General features: G+C 38.6%; 1 protein-coding gene across 4 annotated transcripts in view; it reads left to right on the top strand.

Moving 5' to 3' along the window:
* Nucleotides 1-24,097, top strand: part of EDC3 (enhancer of mRNA decapping 3) — a 61,647-nt gene that overhangs the window by 5,347 nt on the left and 32,203 nt on the right. For all 4 annotated transcript variants that reach the window (XR_015252804.1, XM_086711216.1, XM_086711217.1 and 1 more), the window contains exons 2-3: nt 12,833-13,014; nt 16,249-16,568. Coding sequence is in view for 3 of the 4 variants with exons in the window: in XM_086711215.1 (XP_086567341.1) it covers nt 12,833-13,014; nt 16,249-16,568 (502 nt within the window). In the remaining variant the exon portion in view is untranslated. The remainder of the gene's footprint in view (nt 1-12,832; nt 13,015-16,248; nt 16,569-24,097) is intronic.

Here is a 24,097-nt window from a genome sequence, read left to right as displayed (position 1 = left end):
CATTTAGCATAATGGCCTGTGGGTCCATCCATGTTGTCACACTTGGCAAGATCTCATACTTTTTGACGACCAAGTAATATTCCTGTGTGTGTACCACATCTTATACATTTATCTGTCAGTGTGCACTTAGGTTAGCTTTCATTTCTTAGCTATTGTAAAGCTACAGTGAACATAGGGGCGCACCTGTCTTTTCACACTGGTGGTTTTGTTTTCTTTGGGTAAATACCCATTAGTTGAATTACTAGATTGTATGGTATTTCTTTTCTTTTCTGTTTAATTGATATTCAAGTTAGTTAACACACAGTGTAGTCTTGGCTTCAGGAGTAGATTCTAGTGATTCATCTCTTACGTGTGATACCCAGTGCTTGTCCCGAAAAGTGCCCTCATTAATGCCCATCACCCATTTAACCCATCCCCCTGCCTTCCCCCACTCCAGCAACCCTCCATTTATTCTTTGTATTTAAGAGTCTCTTACAGTTTGCTTCCCTTCTCTTATGTTCATTTGTTGAGTTTCTCAGATTCCACATATGAATGAAATCATATGATATCTGTCTTTCTCGGTCTGACTGATTTTGCTTGGCATAATGCCCTCCGGGTCCATCCACATTGTTGCAAAATGGCAAGATTTCATTCTTTTTCATTGCAGAGTAGTATTCACTGTATGTATGTATGTATGAATGAATGTGTATATCTTTTTAATTCATCAGTTGATGGACATTTGGGCGCTTTCCATAATTTGGCTATTTTTCTTTAAAAAATATAATTTATTGTCAATTTAGCTAACATACAGTGTGTACAGTGTGCTCTTGGCTTTGGAAGTAGATTCTCATGATTCATCGCTTACATACAATACCCAGTGCTGATCCCAACAAATGCCCTCCTCAATGCCCATCACCCATTTTCCCCTCTCCCCTAAACCCCTCCCATCAACCCTCACTTTGTTCTCTGTATTTAAGTCTCTTATGGTTTGCCTCCCTCTCTGTTTTTTCCCCTTCCCTTCCCCCATGGTTTTCTGTTAAGTTTATCAAATTCCACATGAGTGAAAACATAGGATATCTGTCTTTCTTTGACTTATTTCATTTAGCATAATACTCTCTAGTTCCATCCACATTGCAAATGGCAAGATCTCATTCCTTCTCATTGCCAAGTGGTGTTCCATTGTATATCTAAACCACATCTTCTTCATCCATTTGTCAGTTGATGGACATTTGAGCTCTTTCCATAATTTGGCTATTGTTGAAAGTGCTGCTATAAACATTGGAGTACATGTGCCCCATGAATCAGCACTCCTGTATCTTAGTAGTATAAATTCCTAGTAGTGCTATTGCTAGGTTGTAAGGTAATTCTATTTTTAATTTTTTGAGGAACCTCCACACTGTTTTCCAGAGCAGCTACACCAGTTTGCATTCCCACCAACAGTTCTAAGAGGGTTCCTGTTTTTCCACACCCTTGCCAACATCTGTTGTTTCCTGAGTTGTTAATTTTAGCCACTCTGACTGGTGTGAGGTGGAATCAGACTGATTTTGATTTGTATTTCCCTGATAATGAGTGATGTTGAGCATCTTTTCATGTATCTGTTGGCCATCAGGATGTCTTTGGAAAAGTGTCTATTCATGTGTCTATTCATGTCTTCTCATTTCTTCATTGGGTTATTTGTTTTTTGGATGTTGAGTTTAAGTTCTTTATAGATTTTGGCTACTAACCTTTTATCCGATATGTCATTTGCAAATAACTTCTCCCATTCCATTGGTTGCCTTTTAGTTTTGTTGATTGTTTCCATTGCAGTACAGAAGCTTTTTATCTTGATGAGGTTCCAATAGTTCATTTTTGCTTTTATTTCCCTTGCCTTTGGAGATGCGTCGAGCAAGATGTTGCTGCATCTGAGGTCAGAGATTGTTGCCTTTTTTTTCCTTTAGGGTTTTGATGGTTTCCTGTCTCACACTTAGGACTTTCATTCCTTTTGAGTTTATTTTTGTGTATGGTGTAAGAAAGTGGTCCAGTTTCATTCTTCTGCATGTTGCTGTCCAGTTCTCCTAGCATCATTTGCTAAAGAGATGTCTTTTCTCCATTGGATACTCTTTACTGCTTTGTCAAAGATTAGGTGGCTGTACATTTGTGGGTCCAATTCTGGGTTCTCATGCACATTGGTCTGTGTGTCTGTTTTTGTGCCAATACCATACTGTCTTGATGATTACAGCTTTGCAGTAGAGGCTAAAGGCTGTGATTTCTCTCACTTTGGTTTTCTTTTTCAACATTACTTTGGCTACTTGGGGTCTTTTGTGGTTCCATACAAATTTTAGGATTGCTTGTTCTAGCTCTGAGAAGAATGCTGGTGCAATTTTAATTGGGATTGCATTGAATGTGTAGATTGCTTTGGGTAGTGTTGACATTTTAACAATATTTGTTCCTCCATTCCATGAGCATGGAATGTTTTTCCATTTCTTTGTGTCTTCAGTTGCGTTCATAGCTTTCTATAGTTTTCAGCATACAGATCTCTTACCTTTTGGTTAGGTTTATTCTTAGGTACTTTATGGTTTTTGGTGTAAGTGTAAATGGGATTGATTCCTTGATATCTCTTTCTGTTGCTTCATTATTGGTGTATAGAAATACAGCTGATTTTGTGCACTGATTTTATATCTTGTGACTTTGCTGAGTTCATCTGTCAGCTCTAGCAGTTTTTCGGTGGAGTCTTTCAGGTTTTCCATATAGAGTATCATGTCATCTGTGAAGAGTGAAAGTTTGACTTCTTCTTTGCCAATTTGGAGGCCTTTTATTTCTTTTTGTTGTGATTGTTGAGGCCAGGACTTCCAACACTATGTTGAACAACAGGGCGAGAGTGGGCATCCCTGTCATGTTCCTGATCTTAGGGGGAAAGCTCTCAGTTTTTCTCCATTGAGGATGATATTAGCTGTGGGCCTTCGTATATGGCTTTTGTGATGTTGAGGTATCCCTTCTATCCCTACTTTCTTGAGGGTTGTTATCAAGAAAGGATGCTGTATTTTGTCAGATGGTTTTTCTGCATCTATTGACAGGATCGTATGGTTCTTATCCTTTCTTCTATTAATGTGGTGTATCATGTTGATTGATTATGAATATTGAACCAGCCCTGCAACCCAGGAATGAATCCCTCTTGATCATGGTGAATAGTTCTTTTAATGTACTGTTGAGTTTGATTTGCTAGTATCTTGTTGAGAACTTTTGCATCCAGCTTCATCAGGGATATTGGCCTGTAATCCTTTTTAGAGGGGTCTTTGGTTTTTGGAATCAAGGTAATGCTGGCTTCATAGAATGAGTTTGGAAGCTTTCCTTCCATTTCTTTTTCTTTCTTTTTTTTTTTTTTTTTTTGGAATCTCTATTTTTAATTTTTTAGGAAGCTCCATACTGTTTTCCACAGTGGTTGTATCAGTTTGCATTCCCACCAACTGCACAGGGCTTCCTTTTTGTCCACATCGTTGCCAACATTTATTGTTTCTTGTCCATTTGGTATTGCTTATTCTGACAGATGTGAGGTGCTATCTCATTGTAGTTTTGATTTGTATTTGCCTGATGATTAGTGATATTGAGCATCTATTCATGTGTCTGTTGGCCATCTGTATGTCTTCTTTGGAAAAATGTCTATTTGGGTCCTCTGTCCATCTTTAATCAGATTATTTGGGGTTATTTTTTTGTGTTGTGTAAGTTCTTTACAGTTTGGATATTAAACCTTTACTGGAGAGGGTACCTGGGTGGCTCAATCAGTTAAGTGTCTGACTCTTGATTTTAGCTCAGGTCATGAGCTCATGGTTTGTGGGATCGAGCCCTGCATCAGGCTCTGCACTGTGTGGAGCCTGGTTGGGATTCTTTCCCTCTCCCTCTCTGTCTGCCTCTCCTCTGCTTGTGCACATACTCTCTCTCTGTCAAAATAAATAAATAAACATTAAAAAAATAAACCCTTATTGGATATATCATTTGCAAATATCTTCTCCCAGTGGTAGGTTGCCTTTTCCTTTTTTTGGTTTCCTTTGTTGTGCAAAAGCTTTTTAAAGACAGCATCAGTGTCATATATATATATATATATATATATATATATATAGGGTAAAGAAGAAATAAAAGTCTTTCACATCTCATGAATTTCTGGTAGTTGAAAAAATTCTTGTTACTACAGCTTTCCATTCTGCAGCTAATAATACAAGCATCAGAGTAGGATTATGACGGAGTATAAATGATGGGAGAGGACATTCATACTTCTGTGATACTAAAGTAGACAAAGGCTGGTCAGGACATGGGAAATAAACCTAAAGTATGTGTATTTTGTGCCTTTTACCATCATCAGTGTTGTGGAAATTGGGTTGCATCGGAAATTCACCTGATTTCTTAAATGCTTATATTGATAATTGTTGTAACTCAGTGATGGGTATGTGGGGTTCATTATGCTGTTCTGTCTACATTTGTGTATGTTTGAAATTTTTTATAAAATGTAAAAAAAAAAAAAAAAATCTAACAGTTGATCCTGCTAACACATTATTTTCTGTTCTGTCAGCATAGTTTTCTGATACTTACTTAGATCACTGGAAAATTCCCTGAGTTTTTCTTTAGGTTTTGTGTTTCTGATGGGACATATTCTTTTTACCACACGAGTGTTTTTTATTTTTCCTTTTTTAGGCTGTATATTTTATGTAGGTGTATTTCTGAAATTAATACTTGAAAACAGCTTGAAATGCTCTTTCTTTTCTGTTTTTTCATGGAGAATGCCAAGCAGTATTTCATTTTGTACTTAGTATTGTATGTTATGTTTATACTCATCTGCTATTTCCTGACTTCCTTCTGTATGTAGGGCAATGCTGGATTTCATATCTTTGTAGGATTTTGCACAGAGTATGCTTAACAGGTATTCTGATTTTAGAACTATTTCCAAGAAGGGCCAAGGCATCTAAATATAAATATTTATATACTCTAGATTTTGAGTGATTAACTTCTGTCAGATTTATGACATGTAAATTCATTCATTGATTAGATAAATATTTGAGTTTCTTTTTAATTCTGGACACTCTTACTGGCTGAACAAGGCAGAAAAGGTCTCTTGCCCTCATGAAGCTTACATTTTAGTGGGGTGATACAACATAAACTAATAAGGCAATTCGTGTTGTGATTAATTTTGAGACCATAACAGAAGATGAGGTGTTGAAGAGTGATGGTGAGTAGTGACATTAGATTGGGGGTAGCCAGGGAAGGCCTCTTTGGGGTGGTGACATTTTAACAGATACCAGAAAGACAAGGTAGAATTAGCTATTCATAGTTTGGTTGTAGCTTAAGTTTTTTGTTCCTTTTTTTTGCTGAGTAGTGTTTTGTTGTTAATACCATAATTTATCTCTTGTCCTTGTTTCTAGTTTTTGCTATTGTGAATAAAGCTACTGTGTACATTTGTGTACAAGTTCCTTTTTGAGCATGTTTTCATTTTTCCTGGGTAAATGCTGGGAATGAAATTCGGGGTCATAGGTATGTGTTTAATATTGTAAGAAATCATTAAACTCTTTCCCAAAGTCGTAGTATCATTTTACACTATCAGCAGTGTAAGGGGGTTCCAGTTGCTCCATATCATCACACGCATTTGGTGTCACCTACCGTCCTTTAAATTTTAAGCCAAGATACCAAAATGGTATCTTATGGTGTTTTTTTCCAACATAATGATTTTTTATTGTTGTAAAATACATGTGTATAAAAGTTACTATTTTAAGTGTATAGTTCAGTGGCATTGAGTACAGTCACATTGTTGTGTAACCATTACCACCATCCATAACTTTTTCAGACTCCCAAACTGAAATTCTGTGCCCATTAAACAATTAACTTACCATTCCCTGTTCCCCCCCCTGCTGGCAGCCACCTTCTACTTTCTGTCTCTGTGGTAGAATAGTCTCTTGTGTTGGGTTGTCTCTTGACTGCTGTAGGAAACTCCTATCTGGCTTATTTTACTTAGCATAATGTCTTCAAGGTTCATCTGTGTTGTAGCATATATCAGAACTTCTTTTTAAGACTGAATGATATTCCACTCTAGGTATATACCACATTTTGTTTATCCATTCACCCAGCATGGATGTTTGAGTTGTCTCGTTGTGTTTTAATTTGCATTTCCCCAGTAATTAATGATGTTCAGCAGCTCTTCATATGTTTATTGGTCATTCAGATAACTTCTTTTGCCCACATTTAAAAAATGTGTTTTTCCTTTTTTATTGCTGATTTGTAAATATTCCTTATGTATTCTGGATACAAGTCCTTTATCAGATATATTGATTGTGAATGTTTTCTTCTTGACTGGCTTTACTTTTTTTTCCCCCCTCTTGTTTTGGGGCGATAGTAGAAGAAAGAACCATTGTTTTGCTTCTTGACATGCTTGGCTTGGCCAAGTCTGGGAGGTAGCCTCCATAGAAGTGATTTTGGGATGTGGCTAGACTATGTGGAATATCTTCTTAAATATTTTATTATGTTACCATTATTTTAAATGTATGACTAACCCCATTCAGAGAATGATTTGGTTTGAAAAGAAGTTGAAAAAATATGACGTGGAAAAAAATAGTTTTCTGCTCTGGGACATTGTAATCAAAGCTAGATGACTTTACCTTTTTACTGATTGGGGCATTATCCTAAGAAAATAATTTAGGACAAGCACTATATGAAATTGATCATTGCTGCATTAATTATAATTGTGAAAGATGGAATTCTCTAAATGTTCAGTAAGAAAACTAAGTGGGGTGCTTGGGTGGCTCAGTTGGTTAAGCATCTGACTCTTGATTTCCGCTCAGGTTATGACTCAGGGTTCTTGAGTTTGAGCCCCATGTTGGGCTCTGTGCTGTCAGTACAGACCCTGCTTGGGATTCTCTCTTCCTCTTTCTGTGCCACTGCCCTGCTCATTCTCTCTGTCTCTCTCTCTCAAATAAATAAGCATTTTTAAAACTCTTTTAAAAAATAAAATGGGTTAGTAAAGTAGCTACCCCATAGAATTGTCATGAGGATTGAAGGGAAGAATGCCCCTAAAGTTTTGGCTGAGTCATACTAAATGTGCAGTAAATGCTGGCTGCTGCTGCTGCTGTTGCACAACATGATGGTATGTGTTTAAAGGCTGTGGGATTATGTGTGTTCCACTCACCTTTTATTTTCTTAGCAGTAGTTTTTTTCTCCTTCCTTTCTGTTACCTATCATATTAAATCATCATTAGATTCAGACCACCTATATGAAAGGTCAACTTCTTTCCATCTCCGTTGATCTGTTACAGTTTACCATCAGCTCTCAGATGCTCTGCTCTAGTTGCCTCCCAGTTAGTCTCACTGAAAAAAAAAAAAAAAAAAAATATATATATATATATATATTTCGCATCTCTTCCAATTTATATTCTTTATGGTGACTTTTGATAATTAGAACTTTTACATTTTGATGAAATCTAATTCATCAGATTTTTTTTTTCTTTTATGATTAGTACTTATTTGTGTTTTGTCTAAGCTTTTTCTCACCCAAGGTCACTAAGATACTGTTTTCTTAGTAGCTTTAATAGTTCTAGCTTTTATGTTTAGATAGTTTGTTTCAAATTGATTTTTTGTATCTGGTATGGGATAGGAATACAAGGTTATTTTTCCTCCTGTATATCTAGTTCTAGCACCATTTTTTGAAAAATACTTGAATTTCTTTATTGATTTATCTTGGTACCTTGCTTGGAAGTCAGTGTGGGTCTGTTTCTGGGCTCTGTTCTGTTCCATTGATTTCTTTGTCTAGCCTTGCACCAACACCACAGATTTTCTATAGCTTTATAGTAAATTTTAAAATGAGGTGGTATAAAACATGTAGCCTTGTTTTTTATTTTCATGATTATTTTGGCTGTTCTAAGTATTTTGCATTGCCATATGCCTTTTAGAATCAGTTTTTCAGTTTCTTCAAAAAGACCAGTTGGGATTTTTATTGATATTTGTATTTGACTGGGGAGAATTGACAACGTTGAGCTCTTTGACTTATGAAGGTGGTACATCTCTCCCATTTATTTAGATCCTCTTTTAATTTTCCTCAGTGGTCTTTTATATTTTTCATGTAGAAGTTCTGCATGTTTTTCATTAGATTTATCCTAAGTAATGGTTTTTTTATCCTAAGTAAAATTTATGGTTTTTAATAGTACTACAAATAGTATTTTAAAATTTTATTTTCAGTTTGTTGCTAAAATAAACTGAGAGTACAGTTTATTTTAAATTGAGCATGTATCCTGTGACCTTGCTAAATTAATTTATTAGTTCTAGTAGGATTTTTTTAGTTGGTACATTTCTTAGGGTTTTCTACATACACAGTCAATCATATGGTTTACAAGTAAAGACATTTTTAGTTCTTCCTTTCCATTATTTGTGCTTATTTCTTGTTGCAGTGTAGAACCTACAGTATGGTATTGATTAGAAGTAGAAATGATGGAAGTGGATATCCTTGCCTTGTCCCAGTCTTTGGGGGTAAAGGATTCATTATTTCACCATTAATGTGGTGTTCACTATAATTGTTTTGCAGATGCCCTCACTCCCCCCTTTTTGATTTCATGAATGGATATTGAATTTTGTCTGATTATCTTTCTGTATTTATTTATTTTTTAAAGATTTTATTTTTAAGTAATTTCTATACCCAATGTGGGGCTTAAACTTAACCCCAAGATCGAGAGTCACATGCTCCGCCAACTGAGCCAGCCAGGCACCCCTGTCTTTCTGCATTTATTGATATCATATGTGATTTCCTTGTTTATTTTGTTAATGTGGTAGAAGACATTGATGTTTTAAAATTTTTTTATTTTTTAGTTTTGTAATGTTTATTTTGAGAGCTAGTGTGTGTGCTAGTGCAGGGGAGGGGCAGAGAGAGGGAGGGAGAGAGAATCCCAAGCAGGCTCTGGGCTGACGGAGCCCCCCCCCCCCCGCCCCGTGTGGGGCTCAGTCTCACCAAGTGTGAGATCATGACCTAAGCTGAAATCAAAAGTCAGATGCTTAACTGACTGAGCCCAGGGGACCCTGATTTTTTTAAATTAAACCTTTTATTTGAGATAATTGTAGATTCTTATGCACTTGTAAGGAACAATACAGAAACATTCCATATACCCTGCCCGGTTTTCCTCATTGGTAATAACATTTTCAAAAACTGTAGTACAGTATCACTACTAAGATATTGACATTGACATTGATGTGGTCAAGATACAGAATATTTCCATTATTACAAGGATCCCTTTTATAGACCTTTTGTTGCCCTTTCATAGCCATCCTTATTTCCTTCCTGCCTCAGCCCCTCCCTAAACCCTGGGAACAACTCATCTCCATTTCTGTAGTTTGTCATTTCAGAAATGTTAACACAAATTGAATCAGATGGAATGTAACTTGATGGGGTTGGCTTTTTTTTTTTTTTTTTACTTTTTCTCTATGGTACCGCAGTTTGTTCAGCCATTCACCCATTGAAGGTCATCTTGGTTTCTAGTTTGGGCCTATTTGTGTGAACTTAAGTGTTGCTTTCTCTGGGATAAATGACCAGTTTGTGCAGTTGCTGAGTCATGTAATAGTTGCATGTTTTTAATATTTTTTATAGATTGCCAAATTGTTTTCCACAATGGCCATACCATTTAATAATCCCGTCAGCAGTGTGTGAGGAATCCAGTTTTTCCACATCCTTTCCAGGATTTGGTGTTGTCACTAGTTTTTATTTTAGCCATTCTGGCTGATGTGTAGTGATCTTTCATGGTAATTTTAAACTGTATTTCCCTAATGGTTAATGATGTTGAACTGTTGAACATCTTTTCATGTGCTTGTTTGCTGTCTGTATATCTTCTGTTTTGAAATGTCTTTCTGTGTCTTTTGCCCATTTTTTAATGGATTTTTTTTCTACTGGGTTTTCAGAGTTCTTTATATATTCTATATACTAGTCCCTTGTCTCTTTCCGATATGTGGTTTGGAAAAATATTTTCCCCATTCTGTAACTTGTCTTTTTTATCCTCCTAACAAGGTCTTTTATAGAACAAAAGTTTTTAGTTTTGAAGAACTCCAGTGTATTTGTTTCTCTTTTTATAGATTGTGCTTTTGGGGTCTAAGAACTCTTTGCCTCACCAGATCCTGAAGGTTTCTCTTATATTGTCCCTAAAAGTTTTATAGTTTGACATTTTACATTTAAGTCTATAATTATTTAAAAAAATTTTTTTAATGTTTATTTATTTTTGAGAGAGAGAGAACAAGTAGGGGAGGGGCAGAGAGAGAGGGAGACAGAAGCAGAAGCAGGCTCCAGGCTCTGAGCTGTCAGCACAGAGCCCGACACAGGGCTTAAACCCACAAACCATGAGATCATGACCTGAGCCGAAGTTGATGCCCAACCGACTAAGCCACCCATGTGCCCCAAGTCTGTAATCATTTTTTTTTTTTAATTTTTTTTTTCAACGTTTATTTATTTTTGGGACAGAGAGAGACAGAGCATGAACGGGGGAGGGGCAGAGAGAGAGGGAGACACAGAATCGGAAACAGGCTCCAGGCTCTGAGCCATCAGCCCAGAGCCTGACATGGGGCTTGAACCCACGGACCGCGAGATCGCGACCTAGCTGAAGTCGGACGCCCAACCGACTGCGCCACCCAGGCGCCCCTGTAATAATTTTTTTTTTTTAATTTTTTTTTTCAACGTTTATTTATTTTTGGGACAGAGAGAGACAGAGCATGAATGGGGGAGGGGCAGAGAGAGAGGGAGACACAGAATTGGAAACAGGCTCCAGGCTCTGAGCCATCAGCCCAGAGCCCGACGCGGGGCTCGAACTCACGGACCGCGAGATCGTGACCTGGCTGAAGTCGGACGCTTAACCGACTGCGCCACCCAGGCGCCCCCCTGTAATCATTTTTAATAAATGTGTACATTATGAGACTTAGGTCAGGGTTTAGTTTTTTACTGATGGATATCCATTTGCCCCAGCACCATTTGTAAAAACTATGTTACTTTGGTTGACTTACTTTTGCATTTTGTCAGAATCATTTTGGGGCATTTTTGTGTGTATCTATTTCTGGGTTTTCTATTCCATTCCATTGATTTATATATCTTTCCTCCCACCAATACCACATAGTTTTGATTACCATACCCATATAATAAGCCTTGAAATTGGGTAGACTGATGCCTCCCATTTTCCTGTCAAAGTTGATTTATTTATAAAAAGGTTATAGTTTGTGTGATTTGATGTCTAAGTAAATATTATCTTTACTGTTTTTTCTTTAAAGCAATTATAATATCTTTATATAAATTAAATTATATTGCTTATTCATTAATATAACAAAAAAAGTAATTCAAGTATAGTTAACCTACAGCATTATATTAGTTTCAGGTGTACAGTATAGTGACTCATCAATTCTATATATTACTCAGTGCACATCAAGATGAGTTGTACTCTTAATCCCTTCACGTATTTCACCCATCCCCCCACCCACCTCCCCTCTGGTGACCATCTGTTTGTTCTCTATAGTTAAGAGTCATTTTATTTTATTTTATTTTATTTCATTTTATTTTATTCTATTTATTTTATTTTATTTTTTGCATATATATATATATATATATATATATATATACACACACACACATACCCTCAGCATTTTTTTTTAACTTACATCCAAGTTAGTTAGCATATAGTGCAACAATGATTTCAGGAGTAGATTCCAGTGATTCACCCCTGTGTATAACACCCAGTGCTTGTCCCAGCAAGTGTCTTCCTTAATGTCCCTTACCCATTTAGCCCTTCCCCCCTCCCACATCCCTCCAGCAACCCTCTGTTTGTTTTCTATATTTAAGAGTCTTATGTTTTGTCCCCTTTCCTGTTTTTATATTTTATTTGCTTCCCTTCCCTTATGTTCATCTGTTTTGTTTCTTGAATTCCTCATATGAGTGAAGTCATATATATGTCTTTCTCTGACCAATTTCAGGTAGCATAATACCCTCTAGTTCCATCCACATAGTTGCAAATGGCAAGATTTAATTCTTTTTGATTGCTGAGTAATACTCCATTTTGTGTGTGTGTGTGTGTGTGTGTGTGTGTGTGTGTGTGTGTGTGTGAGAGACATCTTTATCCATTCATCTGTAGGGTCTGTTATTTGACTTGTCTCTTTTTCCCTTTTTGCTTGTTTTATTTCTTAAATTCCACGTGTGATCGAAATAAGATATTTGTGTTTCTCTGGCCTGTTTTGCTTAGCATTATATGTTTTAGCTCTATCCATGCTGTTGCAAATGGCAAGGTTTCATTCTTTCTTTATGGCTGAGTAATATTCCATTGTGTGTGTATATGTGTGTGTGTGTGTATGTATGTATGTATGTAAACATCGCATCTGTTCTTTGGGTAAATACGCAGTAGTGCAATTACTGGATCATAGGGTAGTTCTATTTTTAATTTTTTGAGGAACTTCTGTGTTGTTTTCCATAGTGACTGCACCAGTTTGCATTCCCACCAAAAAAGTTTTTTTTTATTTAATTTTTAAATGTTTATTTATTATAGAGAGAGAGAGAGAGAGCATGAGCATGGGAGGGGCAGAGAGAGGAAGAGACACAGAATCCGAAGCAGGCTCCAGGCTCCAAACTGTTAGCGCAGAGCCTGACGTGGGGCTTGAACTCACAAACCGCGAGATCACGATCCGAGCCGAAGTCGGTCGCTTAACTGACTGAACCACCCAGGCACACTCCCCCCCACAGAAAAGTTTTATTTTTTATGCTTTATTACTTCAATTAAGGATGTGACAGAATATGTATTATTAAGCAACACCTGGTTCAGAGCCTGACATAATATTTGCTGATTTTAATTAAAGATTTGTCTGTTTCTCAAGATTTGAATGGCTCATTCTCTCTACAGTGGTCTCACATCAGCAACATGGCTACGGATTGGCTGGGCAGTATTGTGTCCATCAACTGTGGTGATAGCTTGGGGGTCTATCAGGGAAGAGTGTCAGCAGTGGATCAGATCAGCCAGACCATTTCTCTCACCCGGCCTTTCCACAATGGAGTGAAGTGCCTCGTGCCAGAAGTCACCTTCAGGTGAGTGTCCTGACTGATTTCTTCAAATCTAGTCTCGTGGTCTGTGGAGCTTGAATCTAGGTCCGATTGCCGACGTTCTCTTGTATGGGGCTGCTTTTGAGGAGAGTCTTGTCAGGTGAGATTTTGCAGTCTTAACTCTTCTAGTCTAGCTGCTGTTTCAGCATAGAGTTTGTGTTGTGTCATGATTAACTTTTAGCCAATCAATCGGGGTTTGTCAAATATTTTTCTCATCTCTGTCAAGCACTCAATATTATTTAAGTGGGTCAAATTCAGAATAATCTTTCTATTTTCTTTCTCAGATTTTTATTATTTGTGTTTTCTTATATCTAAGGCCTTTATTGATCCTCCCCCCACTGCATAAATGTATCTCTCTTTTAGATTTGTATTGTAATTTATCTCCAGAAGCACACTGTCTCCAGTAGCTGAGGTCCTTAGTTACTGAAATGTATTTTTCTTTCTTCTTTTTTCTTTTTAATGTTTATTTACTTATTTTGAGAGAGAGAGTGTGAGCAAGCATGAGTAGGGGAGGGGCAGAGAGAGAAGGGAAGAGAGAATCCCAAGTAGGATCAAGCTGTTAATGCAGAGCCCAACACAGTGCTTGATCTCATGAATCACGAAATCATGACCTGAGCCAAAACTATGAGTCAGATGCTTAACTGACTGAGCCACCCAGGTGCCCCCTGGAATGTATTTTTCTTAGTGTTTGTCTATGGATCTCAAGTTCAGTTGTCTGCAAGTTCAGTTGTTGTCTTCACATCCCTCTTTTCACCAGTTTGTCATACAGTCTCCCTTTCTTAGGTTAGAGCAACAACAGAACGGTCAGATGAGAGCTTCCTTGACTCTCTAAAAAGTACCTTCACATAATCTTCAGGAGTATTCAATTCTTATTTCTAACCCCTTCTAAAATCTCAATAGAAGACATACCCTGTGTGTTCAGGGCTACCCTTGTCCTGTACGCCTCACATACTATCCTTTCCTGTCTCCTTTGACACCCTACTCCATGTCTTTTGTGTCTTCGTTATCAACCTGTATACTGTCTTTCTCCTCTTTGCATTCCAACATTCCCAGCCTTCCCCCACAGTTCACACCCTCCAACACCCACGTCCACCCACAGCTTGCATGTGCCATTAGGTATTGCCCACCCTTTCCTTTCTCTTTATACCCACGGTTCTTTTCAGAGCAAAATAGTCTGTTTTCATTCCCTTTGTGGCCTCATTCTCTAGTTCTTCTTTTCCCCACCATTGTCTGTTTTTTCTAATTTTACCGTCTTGCTAAACTAGCTCTCGCTAGTTCAATGTTACAAATGAACTAATTGCCAAATTCTGCAGCAGTGTCTTCATTCTAACCTTAACTCAGATGCCGCCTGTTGAAGTGTTGTCTTTTAGTTCCTCTGTCACTCCTTTGGGTTTTCTTTCCATGTATTCTTCCATTCCTTTACATCCCCGACACCGCGTTCCTTTTCTTCTACTTTTTTTTTTAACGTTTGTTTATTTTTGAGACAGAGTATGTGAGTGGGGGAGGGGCAGAAAGAGAAGCAGACAGAGGATCCAAAGTGGGCTCTGTGCTGACAGCAGAGAGCCCTATGAGGAGCTTGAACTCACTGTGAGATCGTGACCTGAGCCTAAGTTGGATGCTTAACTGACTGAGCCACCCAGGCGCCCCTCTTCTACTCACTTTTTAAGATTGATTTACTCAAAGTTCTGTCTTTGATTCTTTTCTTTGTCTGTAATCTCTCTCGACCACTTCATGTGTACCTTCGTACACATTGAGACCCCAGATCTTTAATTTAGACCCATTATCTGAACTCCTGACACTTACTTTGTCTATTGGTCATCTCCAGGTGGATATCCCACAAAATATCTTTCTGTTTTTACACGTGGTGTAGGGCTGGACCCTGAGATCAAGAGTCCGATGCTCTTTCAACTGAGCCAGTCAGGCACCCCTTGCACAGAATATCTTTTTTTTTTTTTTTTTAATGAATATGTGAAATTTGCTCACATATTCTTTTTTTTTTTTTAATTTATTTGAGAGAGAAAGCGTGAGTGGGGAAGGGGTAGAGAAAGAGGGAGAGAGAAAGAAAACTAAAGCAGGCTCTGCACTGCCAGCATGAAGCTTGACATGTGGCTCGAACCCGTGAATTGTGAGATTGTGACCTGAACTGAAGTCAGACGCTTAACTGACTGAGCCACCCAGGTGCCCTGCTCCCACAAAATATCTTAAATTTAAGATTTTCAAAGCTGAACTCATCATGTTATCTGTAGGTTTCTTCTTTAAAAGGTCTACCCTTAATCGGTAACTAATTATACCTTTCCGAGTTAGAAACTTAGGAATCATTGTAAATTCTTTCTCTTTGATCCTCATGCTTAGTCACCAAACCCTATGGAGTCCAAATGTCTCTTGGTTTCATCCTCCCCTCTCCATTTGTATTGTCACTTGCCCTGTTCGTTGCCTCTATTTCTTGCTTGATCTCCTCACTCCGTGTTCTTCCTGCTAGCTTTTCCACCTTCCCTACAGCCACTAGAAAAATGTAATATGAGTATGATCTGGCCCCCATTACCTCCACAGCTCTGCCTCCTGTCACTACTATCCATCTCCAGAACTTTTCCATCACCCCACAGTGAAACTTCATACCCTGTAAACACTAACTCTCCAATCTCCTTTTCCTCCAGCCCTGGTAACCAATTTTTTACCTTCTTTTTCTATGAATGGGACTATTCTAAATATCTCATATAAGTAGAATCATTTAATAATTGTCCTTTTGTGATGGCTTATTTTACTTATTAGCATACTGTCTTCAAAGTTCATCCATGGTGTACCATGTGTCAGAATTTCCCTCCTTTTAAAGGCCTGGTGGGGTGCCTGGGTGGCTCAGTCAGTTAAGTGTCAACATCAGCTCAGGTCATGATCTCACGGTCTGTGAGTTCAAGCCCCTTTTCGGGCTCTGTGCTGACAACTCAGAGCCTGGAGCCTACTTCGGATTCTGTGTCTCCCTCTCTCTCTGTCCCTCCTCAACTCACACTCTGCCTTCCTCTCTCTCAAAAAATAAACATTAAAAAAAAATTTTAAAGGCCTAGTAAATATTTCATTGTAAGTCTGTACCACCGTATTTTGTTTATCTGTTCATCTTACAGTGGACACTCGGGTTTCTACCCTTTGGCTCTTGGGAAGAATACTGCTATGAACATGAGTATGGCACTATTAGTTTTGAGACTTGGATTCTTTTGTGTATTTCAGGGCAGGTGACATTACAGAATTAAAAATTCTGGAGATACCAGGTCCTGGAGAAAATCAACATTTTGGAGACCTTCATCAGACAGAATTAGGCCCCTCTGGTGTTGGGTACCAAATGGGTATCAATCAGAATGGCACAGGCAAGCTGGTGAAGAAGCCAACCTCTTCTAGCAGTGCCCCTCAGAATATCCCTAAGAGGACAGATGTGAAGAGCCAAGATGTTGCCGTTTCCCCACAGCAGCAACAGTGCTCAAAGAGCTATGTGGACAGGCACACGGAATCCTTGAGTCAGTCCAAAAGTTTCCGTCGTCGGCACAACTCTTGTAAGTTGGATCAAGTTGATGTTTCTTCTTACCCTTGTGTTTCAGGGCTATAAGGTTTTATCCACTGCTGTTCTGTAAACAAATTCTTTGTTACCCTAGTGAAAGGGATGCTGGTAAAGCTTCTCAAAAATACAGCATGATTCTCTTATTGTAGGTCTACCCCTTCAGGAGATTAAGGGAGAGAAAATAAGCTGTTAGAGACTCATACCAGCTCCTTACCCTCTCCCCCACTTAACTTCCTTCAAGAAAAGTCAGTAACCTGCCTGGAGTTCACGTGGACGAAAGCGTGAACTTTATTGTCTTCAATCTGGTAACAGATGGTGGTGGTGATGTCTGAGTTGAGTCTACACTTGACTGTTCCAGGAAATTCTTGGCTAACTTGTGATTTGGCTCCCATCCTCAGAGGAAAGGAAGGGATTGGCTTATACATGTCTGTGATCGGACGGTCTCTGACAGACTACAATTTTTTTAAAGTTTATTATTTTTTTTATTTTGAGAGAAAAAAGTGTGAGTGGAGGAGGGGCAGAGACAGAGAGGAAAGAGTGAGAATCCCAGGCGGGCTCCTCACTGTCAGTGCGGAGCCTGACGTGGGGCTCGAACCCATGAACTATGAGATCATGACTTGAGCAGAAATCAGATGCTCCACCGACTGAGCCACCCAGGCACCCCTTCCGACAGACTACAATTTTAAATTTGCTATATTCACTGTCCTTACTAACACATAAAGGAAAATATGCACTGGTGTGTTGATAGCCTAGTTGTGTTTGGCACTAACAAATTGTTGAATGCCATGTACTCACTATGGAACCGTAATTAATTCACTAGAATCTGGTATGCTTTTTAACGCATTCACTAGAATAATGTTATAAAAATGAATTATAACAGATTCACCAGAATCTGTGTGGCATCTGTGTTAGGGGCCAACATTTTTACATTTGAAAATGCCCTGATTTCATGAATAAACTCTTGAAATTTTGGAACTTAAAAAAATGTATTTCAGGACTCATTCCTTCATTGCTTAAGTAACTGTCTGAATTGACAGTGAAAACCTGAGACTAAAATTGAATTGTTACTTCCACATCTTTTGAAAAACTAAAGAATGCTTGGATAGGAAATTTATTGTTTTCATTTAGACTTTAACCTTCTCTGCTTTGCTTTATTCTCACTTAAAGCCCTTTTTTCTTTACTGAAAACACTGACTTGTTTGTTTAAAGTTCATGTAGTCAAGCAGCTTATAATCTCATGTGCTTAGAGATAACCTTCATTAGCATTTTTCCTAGTATTTTTTTCTCTGATTATTAACATCTTACTAAGGTAAATTTGTTACAGTTAATGAACCAATATTGATACATTATTATTAAGTAAAGTATTTTCTTCAGATTACCTTAGTTTTTCCTAATGTCCATGTTACAGACGCTCATCCAGCATACCACATTACATTTAATAGTCATGTCTCCTCTTACATCTGACAGTTTCTCAGAGTTCCATTGGTTTTGGTGACCTAGACTATTTTGATGAGTACTGGTCAGGTATTTTGTAGAATATTCTCAATTGGGATTTGATGTTTCTCTTGTGATTAGATTGGGGTTATGTGTTTAGGGTGGAAGACTACAGTGATAAAAGTTATTTTCATCACTTCATATCAAGGGTATGTACTGTGAACATGGTTTATGACTTGATGTTGACCTTGATCACCTGGCTGAGGGAAGTGTGTATGTCACATTTTTCTGTAGAGTTCTCCCCACTCCTCCTATATTGGAAGGAAGTCAGTGTGCAGCCCACACCTCTAAGTAGAAAGTTATGCAGAGTATCTGTATACATTGTTTGGAATTCTTCTGCACCAGAGATTTGTCTCTTCTCCCATGTTTATTCAGTTATTTATTTTTATCAGTATGGACTTATAAGTATTTATCTTACACTTTAGGTTATAATTCATCACTGCTTTATTTTAGTGCTTGGCATTGGCCACTGGGAGCTGTTTTGGTTAGCTCCTGTTTTCCTTGGACATTTCCCCCATTATTGTGGGTAGGTTTTTTTCCCTAGTACTTCTTTACTTTCTGGCCCTACAAGATGCTCCAGGTTTATCTTCTAATCACTTTTTGTTATAAATGTTTATTTTAGAGAGAGAGTGCAAGCATGAAGGTGGGACAGGGGCAGAGGGGAGGGGGAGAGAGAGTCTTAAGCAGGCTCCACATGTAGTGCAGAGCCTGATGCAAGACTCGCTCCCACAACCCTGTAATCATGACCTGAGCCAAAATTGAGAGTCGGACACTCAACCAATTGAGCCACCCAGGAGCCACATTTTCTTCTATATTTTTTGCCCTAGCCCTAGAATCAGCCATGTCTCCAAGGATCCCTGTTTATTTTATTGGAGAGTGGTATTATAAGCCATTACCTGGGTGCTAGCTATGCTCATTGCTGCTGGGTGTTGCCTTTAAAAAAAAAATTTTTTTTTTAATGTTTATTTTTTGAGAGAGACAGAGTGTGAGCAGGGGAGGGGCAGAGAGAGAGGGAGACACAGAATCTGAAGCAGGCTCCAGGCTCCAAGCTGTCAGCACAGAGCCTGATGTGGGGCTTGAACAGCTCACCGACTGCGAGATCATGACCTGGGCTGAAGCTGGCCGTCCAACAGACTGAGCCACCCAGGTGCCCCTCTTTTTGGCTGACAGAGCAGGGAAATAGATATATGTATACTTGACCAGTGTATATACATGTATACTATTTTTATATGTAACCTTCTGTACTATATGAGGCTAAGCATGAGTTCATACTGATGTCTCCAGCTTGAATCCATTACTACCTGCATCACTCTAGCCATCTCTATTTTCTCATCTGTCACCTTTCACTCTAACAGTGAAAGGCTGGTCTCCTACCATCTGTTGTCCATGGGCTTAAATCATTCAGTTCCAGTGCACAGGTATAGCACTATTGGAATTACTAACCTGTACCACACTCCCTTCATTGACTTGTTTTATGCATTTGTAATAGATTGTTTTGTCACATTCTGCCTCCCATTCTGGGATCCTCCCACCTCAATGAATTTTTAAAAATTTGCGTATTTTAAGGCTTATTCTTTGTGCTCTAAGGTTCTGAGTTTTAACCTGCAGTGCCTTGTATCCATCATTACAGTATTATACAGAATCCCTTGTTTCACCAATTTAGTCTTTCCACTTTTTCCTCCATGACCTCATCCCTGCCTCAGCAAGTACTGATCTTTTCACCATTTTTGTAGGTCTCACCTTTTCCAGAATATGACATAATTAAAATCACACGGTAGGTAGCCTTTTGAGACAGGCTTCTTTCACTTAAAGTGCATTTAAGATTCATTCATTCATGTTGGGGTGTCTGGGTGGCTCAGTCAGTTGAGTGTCCGAATCATTTTTTTTTTAATTTTATTTTTTATTTTTTAAAATTTACATCCAAATTAGTTAGCATATAGTGAAACAATGATTTCAGGAGTAGATTCCTTTTTTTTTTTTTTTAATTTTTTTTTTTTCAACGTTTATTTATTTTTGGACAGAGAGAGACAGAGCATGAACGGGGGAGGGGCAGAGAGAGAGGGAGACACAGAATCGGAAACAGGCTCCAGGCTCTGAGCCATCAGCCCAGAGCCTGACGCGGGGCTCGAACTCACGGACCGCGAGATCGTGACCTGGCTGAAGTCGGACGCTTAACCGACTGCGCCACCCAGGCGCCCCAGGAGTAGATTCCTTAATGCCGCTTACCCATTTAGCCCATTCCCCCTTCCACAACCCCTCCAGTAACCCTCAGTTTGTTCTCCATATTTATGAGTCTCTTCTGTTTTGTCCCCCTCCCTGTTTTTATATTATTTTTGTTTCCCTTCCCTTATGTTCAACTGTTTTGTCTCTTAAAGTCCTCATATGAGTGAAGGCATATGATTTTTGTCTTTCTCTGACTGATTTCACTTAGCATAATACCCTCCAGTTCCATCTATGTAGTTGCAAATGGCAAGATTTCATTCTTTTTGATTGCCGAGTAATACTCCATTGTATATATATACCACATCTTCTTTATCCATTCATCCATCAGTGGACATTTGGGCTCTTTCCATACTTTGGCTATTGCTGATAGTGCTGCTATAAACATGGGGGTGCATGTGTCCCTTCAAAACAGCACACCTGTATCCCTTCGAAACAACACACCTGTATCCCGTGGATGAATGCCTAGTAGTGCAATTGCTAGGGTTGTAGGGTAGTTCTATTTTTAGTTTTTTGAGGCACCTCCATACTGTTTTCCAGAGTGGCTGCACCAGCTTGCATTCCCAGAGTGTCTGAATCTTGATAGAGTCGTGGGATTGAGCCCTGCCTGTGTTGGGCTCCACATTGAGCATGGAGCCTGCTTAAGATTCCCTCTGCCCCACTCTCCCACTCGCACTCTCTCTCCCTCAAACTAAAAAAAAAAAAAAAATCATTCATGTCTTTGTGGCTCGATAGCTCATTTCCTTTTATTGCTGAATAATATTTCATTGTATGGATGTATCAAAGTTTGTCCGTTTACCTATTGAAGGGCATCTTGGCTGATTCCAACTTTTGATGATTATGAACAAAACTTGCTAGAAACATTTGTGTGCAGGTTTTATGTGGACATAGTTTTCAGATCAGTTGGATAAATACCTAGGAGTATGATTGCTGGATGTTATGGTAAGGCTATCGAATTTTTTTCCCCTTACCAACAATTATAGCAACTCTCTTGAAAGAGTGCAGTTAACGTCAAGCAAGTAATTTATTTGATCTTTAACAAGTCACTCTGGTAAAAAAGTTGGGTCACTCCAAAAAGTATCCCCTGGTGGATGATGCTTCTGCTTTTGCTGTTTAGTCTGTTCCCTGGATTATTAAGTGCACATAAATAGGGTAAAGGGATCATGGCAAAAAAAAAAAAAAAAATGTTATCCTCTTTCAGAGAACTTCTTCTGAATCCAGATTAGTTTGGAAAATGTCTGTGACCTGGGAATTTGATGATGAGATGTGGCTTGGAATTGGTTTGTGATAGGTAGAGTTGCATTTATTTGTTTTTATTATTATTTTTTTTGATGTTTATTTTTGAGAGGCAGAGTGCAAGTGTGGGAGGGGCAGAGAGAGAGGGAGACAACAGAAGCAGGCTCCAGGCTCTGAGCCGTCAGCACAGAGCTGACGTGGGGCTCGAACTCACGAACCGTGAGATCATAACCTGAGCTGAAGTCAGATGCTTAACTGAGTTGCATTTATTTATTTGTTTAGTGAACGCTGTAAGATGAGTAGAAAGGTCTGCCAGAGGATTTTAAGGATTCCAAGAAAATAGATTGGTTTCTTCCCACTGCAGTTGTAATGTAGATTATCATTGTTTTTTTCATTGATAAAGAAATAGAGATTAAGTAGTTTTCTCATTAGAGATATGTAAATAGAAATTTTCCTGGTATATGTTTATTGATGTTGAAACTAGTAGATTGATAAAGTATAGGAATATAATCTCCAGTTCTGTTTATTTAAAATTAATTTATTTAAGAATTTTTTTTTAACGTTTTTATTTTATTTTTGAGAGACAGAGACAGAGTGCTAGTTGTAGAGGGGCAGAGAAAGAGTGGGATACACAGAATCTGAAGCAGGCTCCAGGCTCTGAGTTGTCAGCACAGAACTCGACACAGGGCTTGAACTGACGAACCGTGAAATCATGACCTGAGCTGAAGTCAGATGCTTAACTGACTGAGCCACCCAGGCACCCCTCTTCAGTTCTGGTTTTTAAGTATTCTGTTAAGGTTAGTGATGATTGTTGAGGGATTTGTTAGTTATAGTTACCTAATCCAACATTTGTGAGAGATTTAGCACAAGCAGATTTTATTTTATTTACTTTTTTTAAAGGTTTGTTTATTTTGAGAAAGAGAATGTGTGCACGTGCAAGTGGGGAAGGGGTGTGTGTGTGGGGGAATCCCAAGCAGGTTCTGTGCTGCCAGCAAAGAGCCTGACGTGTGGGTCCATCTCACGAACCAGGAGATCATGACTTGAGCCAAAATCGAGAGTCAGATGCTCAACCAACTGAGCCATCCAGGTGGTCCTAAGTTAATTAATTATATATTTTTTTACAGAGAGAGAGTGCAAGTGTGTATGTGGCAGGGAGAGAGAATCCCAGACAGGCTCCATATTTGTCAAGTAGATGAATGGAATATTAGTCCTCGGAAGCTGAGGGAAACCATTTGAGACTGGCTAAGGATACAGGTCTGTGTATGGTCTGTTCATTTTACCAATGATCCCACCATCCGAGGTCCTACTATAACTTCTTAACCTCCTTGGATGTGCCCTGGATGTGCCTTCTTGGTGCTGGAGCCCAAGAAGTTGAATTATTACCAAGGCCTAGAAGTTGGGGAGTTGAAAAGAAGGTTCCAGATGCTCTCAGTTATCTCTTCGTGAAGCCCATTGAGTCTGACATTAAAACATTTGCCATTGACCTTCAGGTGCCCTTTAGCGTGCTAAGTGCAGGACAAAGTTCCCTTTTACAATGTGTGTGTGACAAAAACCAATAAATAAGTGGCACTGAGGGTTACACAACAATGGGTTTGTTGTAAGTTATCCTGGCCAAAGGGCTTTTGTGCCAAAGGCTGGCAGCAAAATGGCACAGGAAGGCGGCCAGCCTCTAGTCTTAACACATACTTGGCCTTTGTAATTGAAAGGTAAAGAAATCTATGAAGCACTGTTTATCTTTTCCAAGGGAAGCGCTTTTCTCTCCTAGTGGCCAAAGTCCATTTTATTTTTTTATCCCCCCCCCCAATATTTTATTATCTTAAATTCTAAACAAGGGCTTTGCTGTTTAGTTTTATATATATTATATTTCAAACAAACACGTTTTAATTATTTGCCAAAGGCCATTTTAAACATAGAGCCAGGCCCTTGGGCTGAGTAAGCCAAGTATTGAGACAGCTGATTCACTCAGGACTTCCCAATATTTGTATTAAAGTATGAGGAAAAGGAAGAATCAGAGACAACTGAGCATATTGGCTTGCTTTTCATTTACTTTATAATCTCTTATCTTTTTCTTGCTGACCTATGATGTCAGTATTTCCTCTTGGAAACCTTTTTTGCTGTCTACTTTCCTAGCAGTGTTTGGAACATAGCTGATCCTTGGTGTATATTTGTCAAATGAGTGAATGTAAGCTCTGTATTCAGAGTGTGAGAAAATACCTGATACCTTCTAAAGACACAACTCTGGTTTGGTTGCAAGTGATGTTTATAGAGTCTTAAGGCTGAGCCCAAAGTGGCTTCCTATTTTGCTGCTTTTGCCCTGTCTTCTCTCAAGCTGATAATTGCTTGTCTTCATCTGTCATTGTGATAGATTCAGGATAGTTCATTGTCCGTTCATACTGGGCATGACTGAACTCCTTTCCTCTGAAGCCCTTGCCTCATACCCCCTCTTTTATTATTGTTGACAGCTTCATCTTCCTGTCTTTTTCAGTCACGCAAAGATTTGATAGCTGCCTTTCTTTCTCATAGTTCATCTCAAGTTGCCTTTTCTTTAGTGACTTCTTTAGACTCTTTTGTTGT

Source organism: Puma concolor, chromosome B3, assembly GCF_028749965.1.
Source record: "Puma concolor isolate L17-30 chromosome B3, mPumCon1.1.hap2, whole genome shotgun sequence".
In the NCBI taxonomy this organism is placed as follows: domain Eukaryota; kingdom Metazoa; phylum Chordata; class Mammalia; order Carnivora; family Felidae; genus Puma; species Puma concolor.
This window is presented reverse-complemented; position numbering and strand designations above follow the sequence as displayed.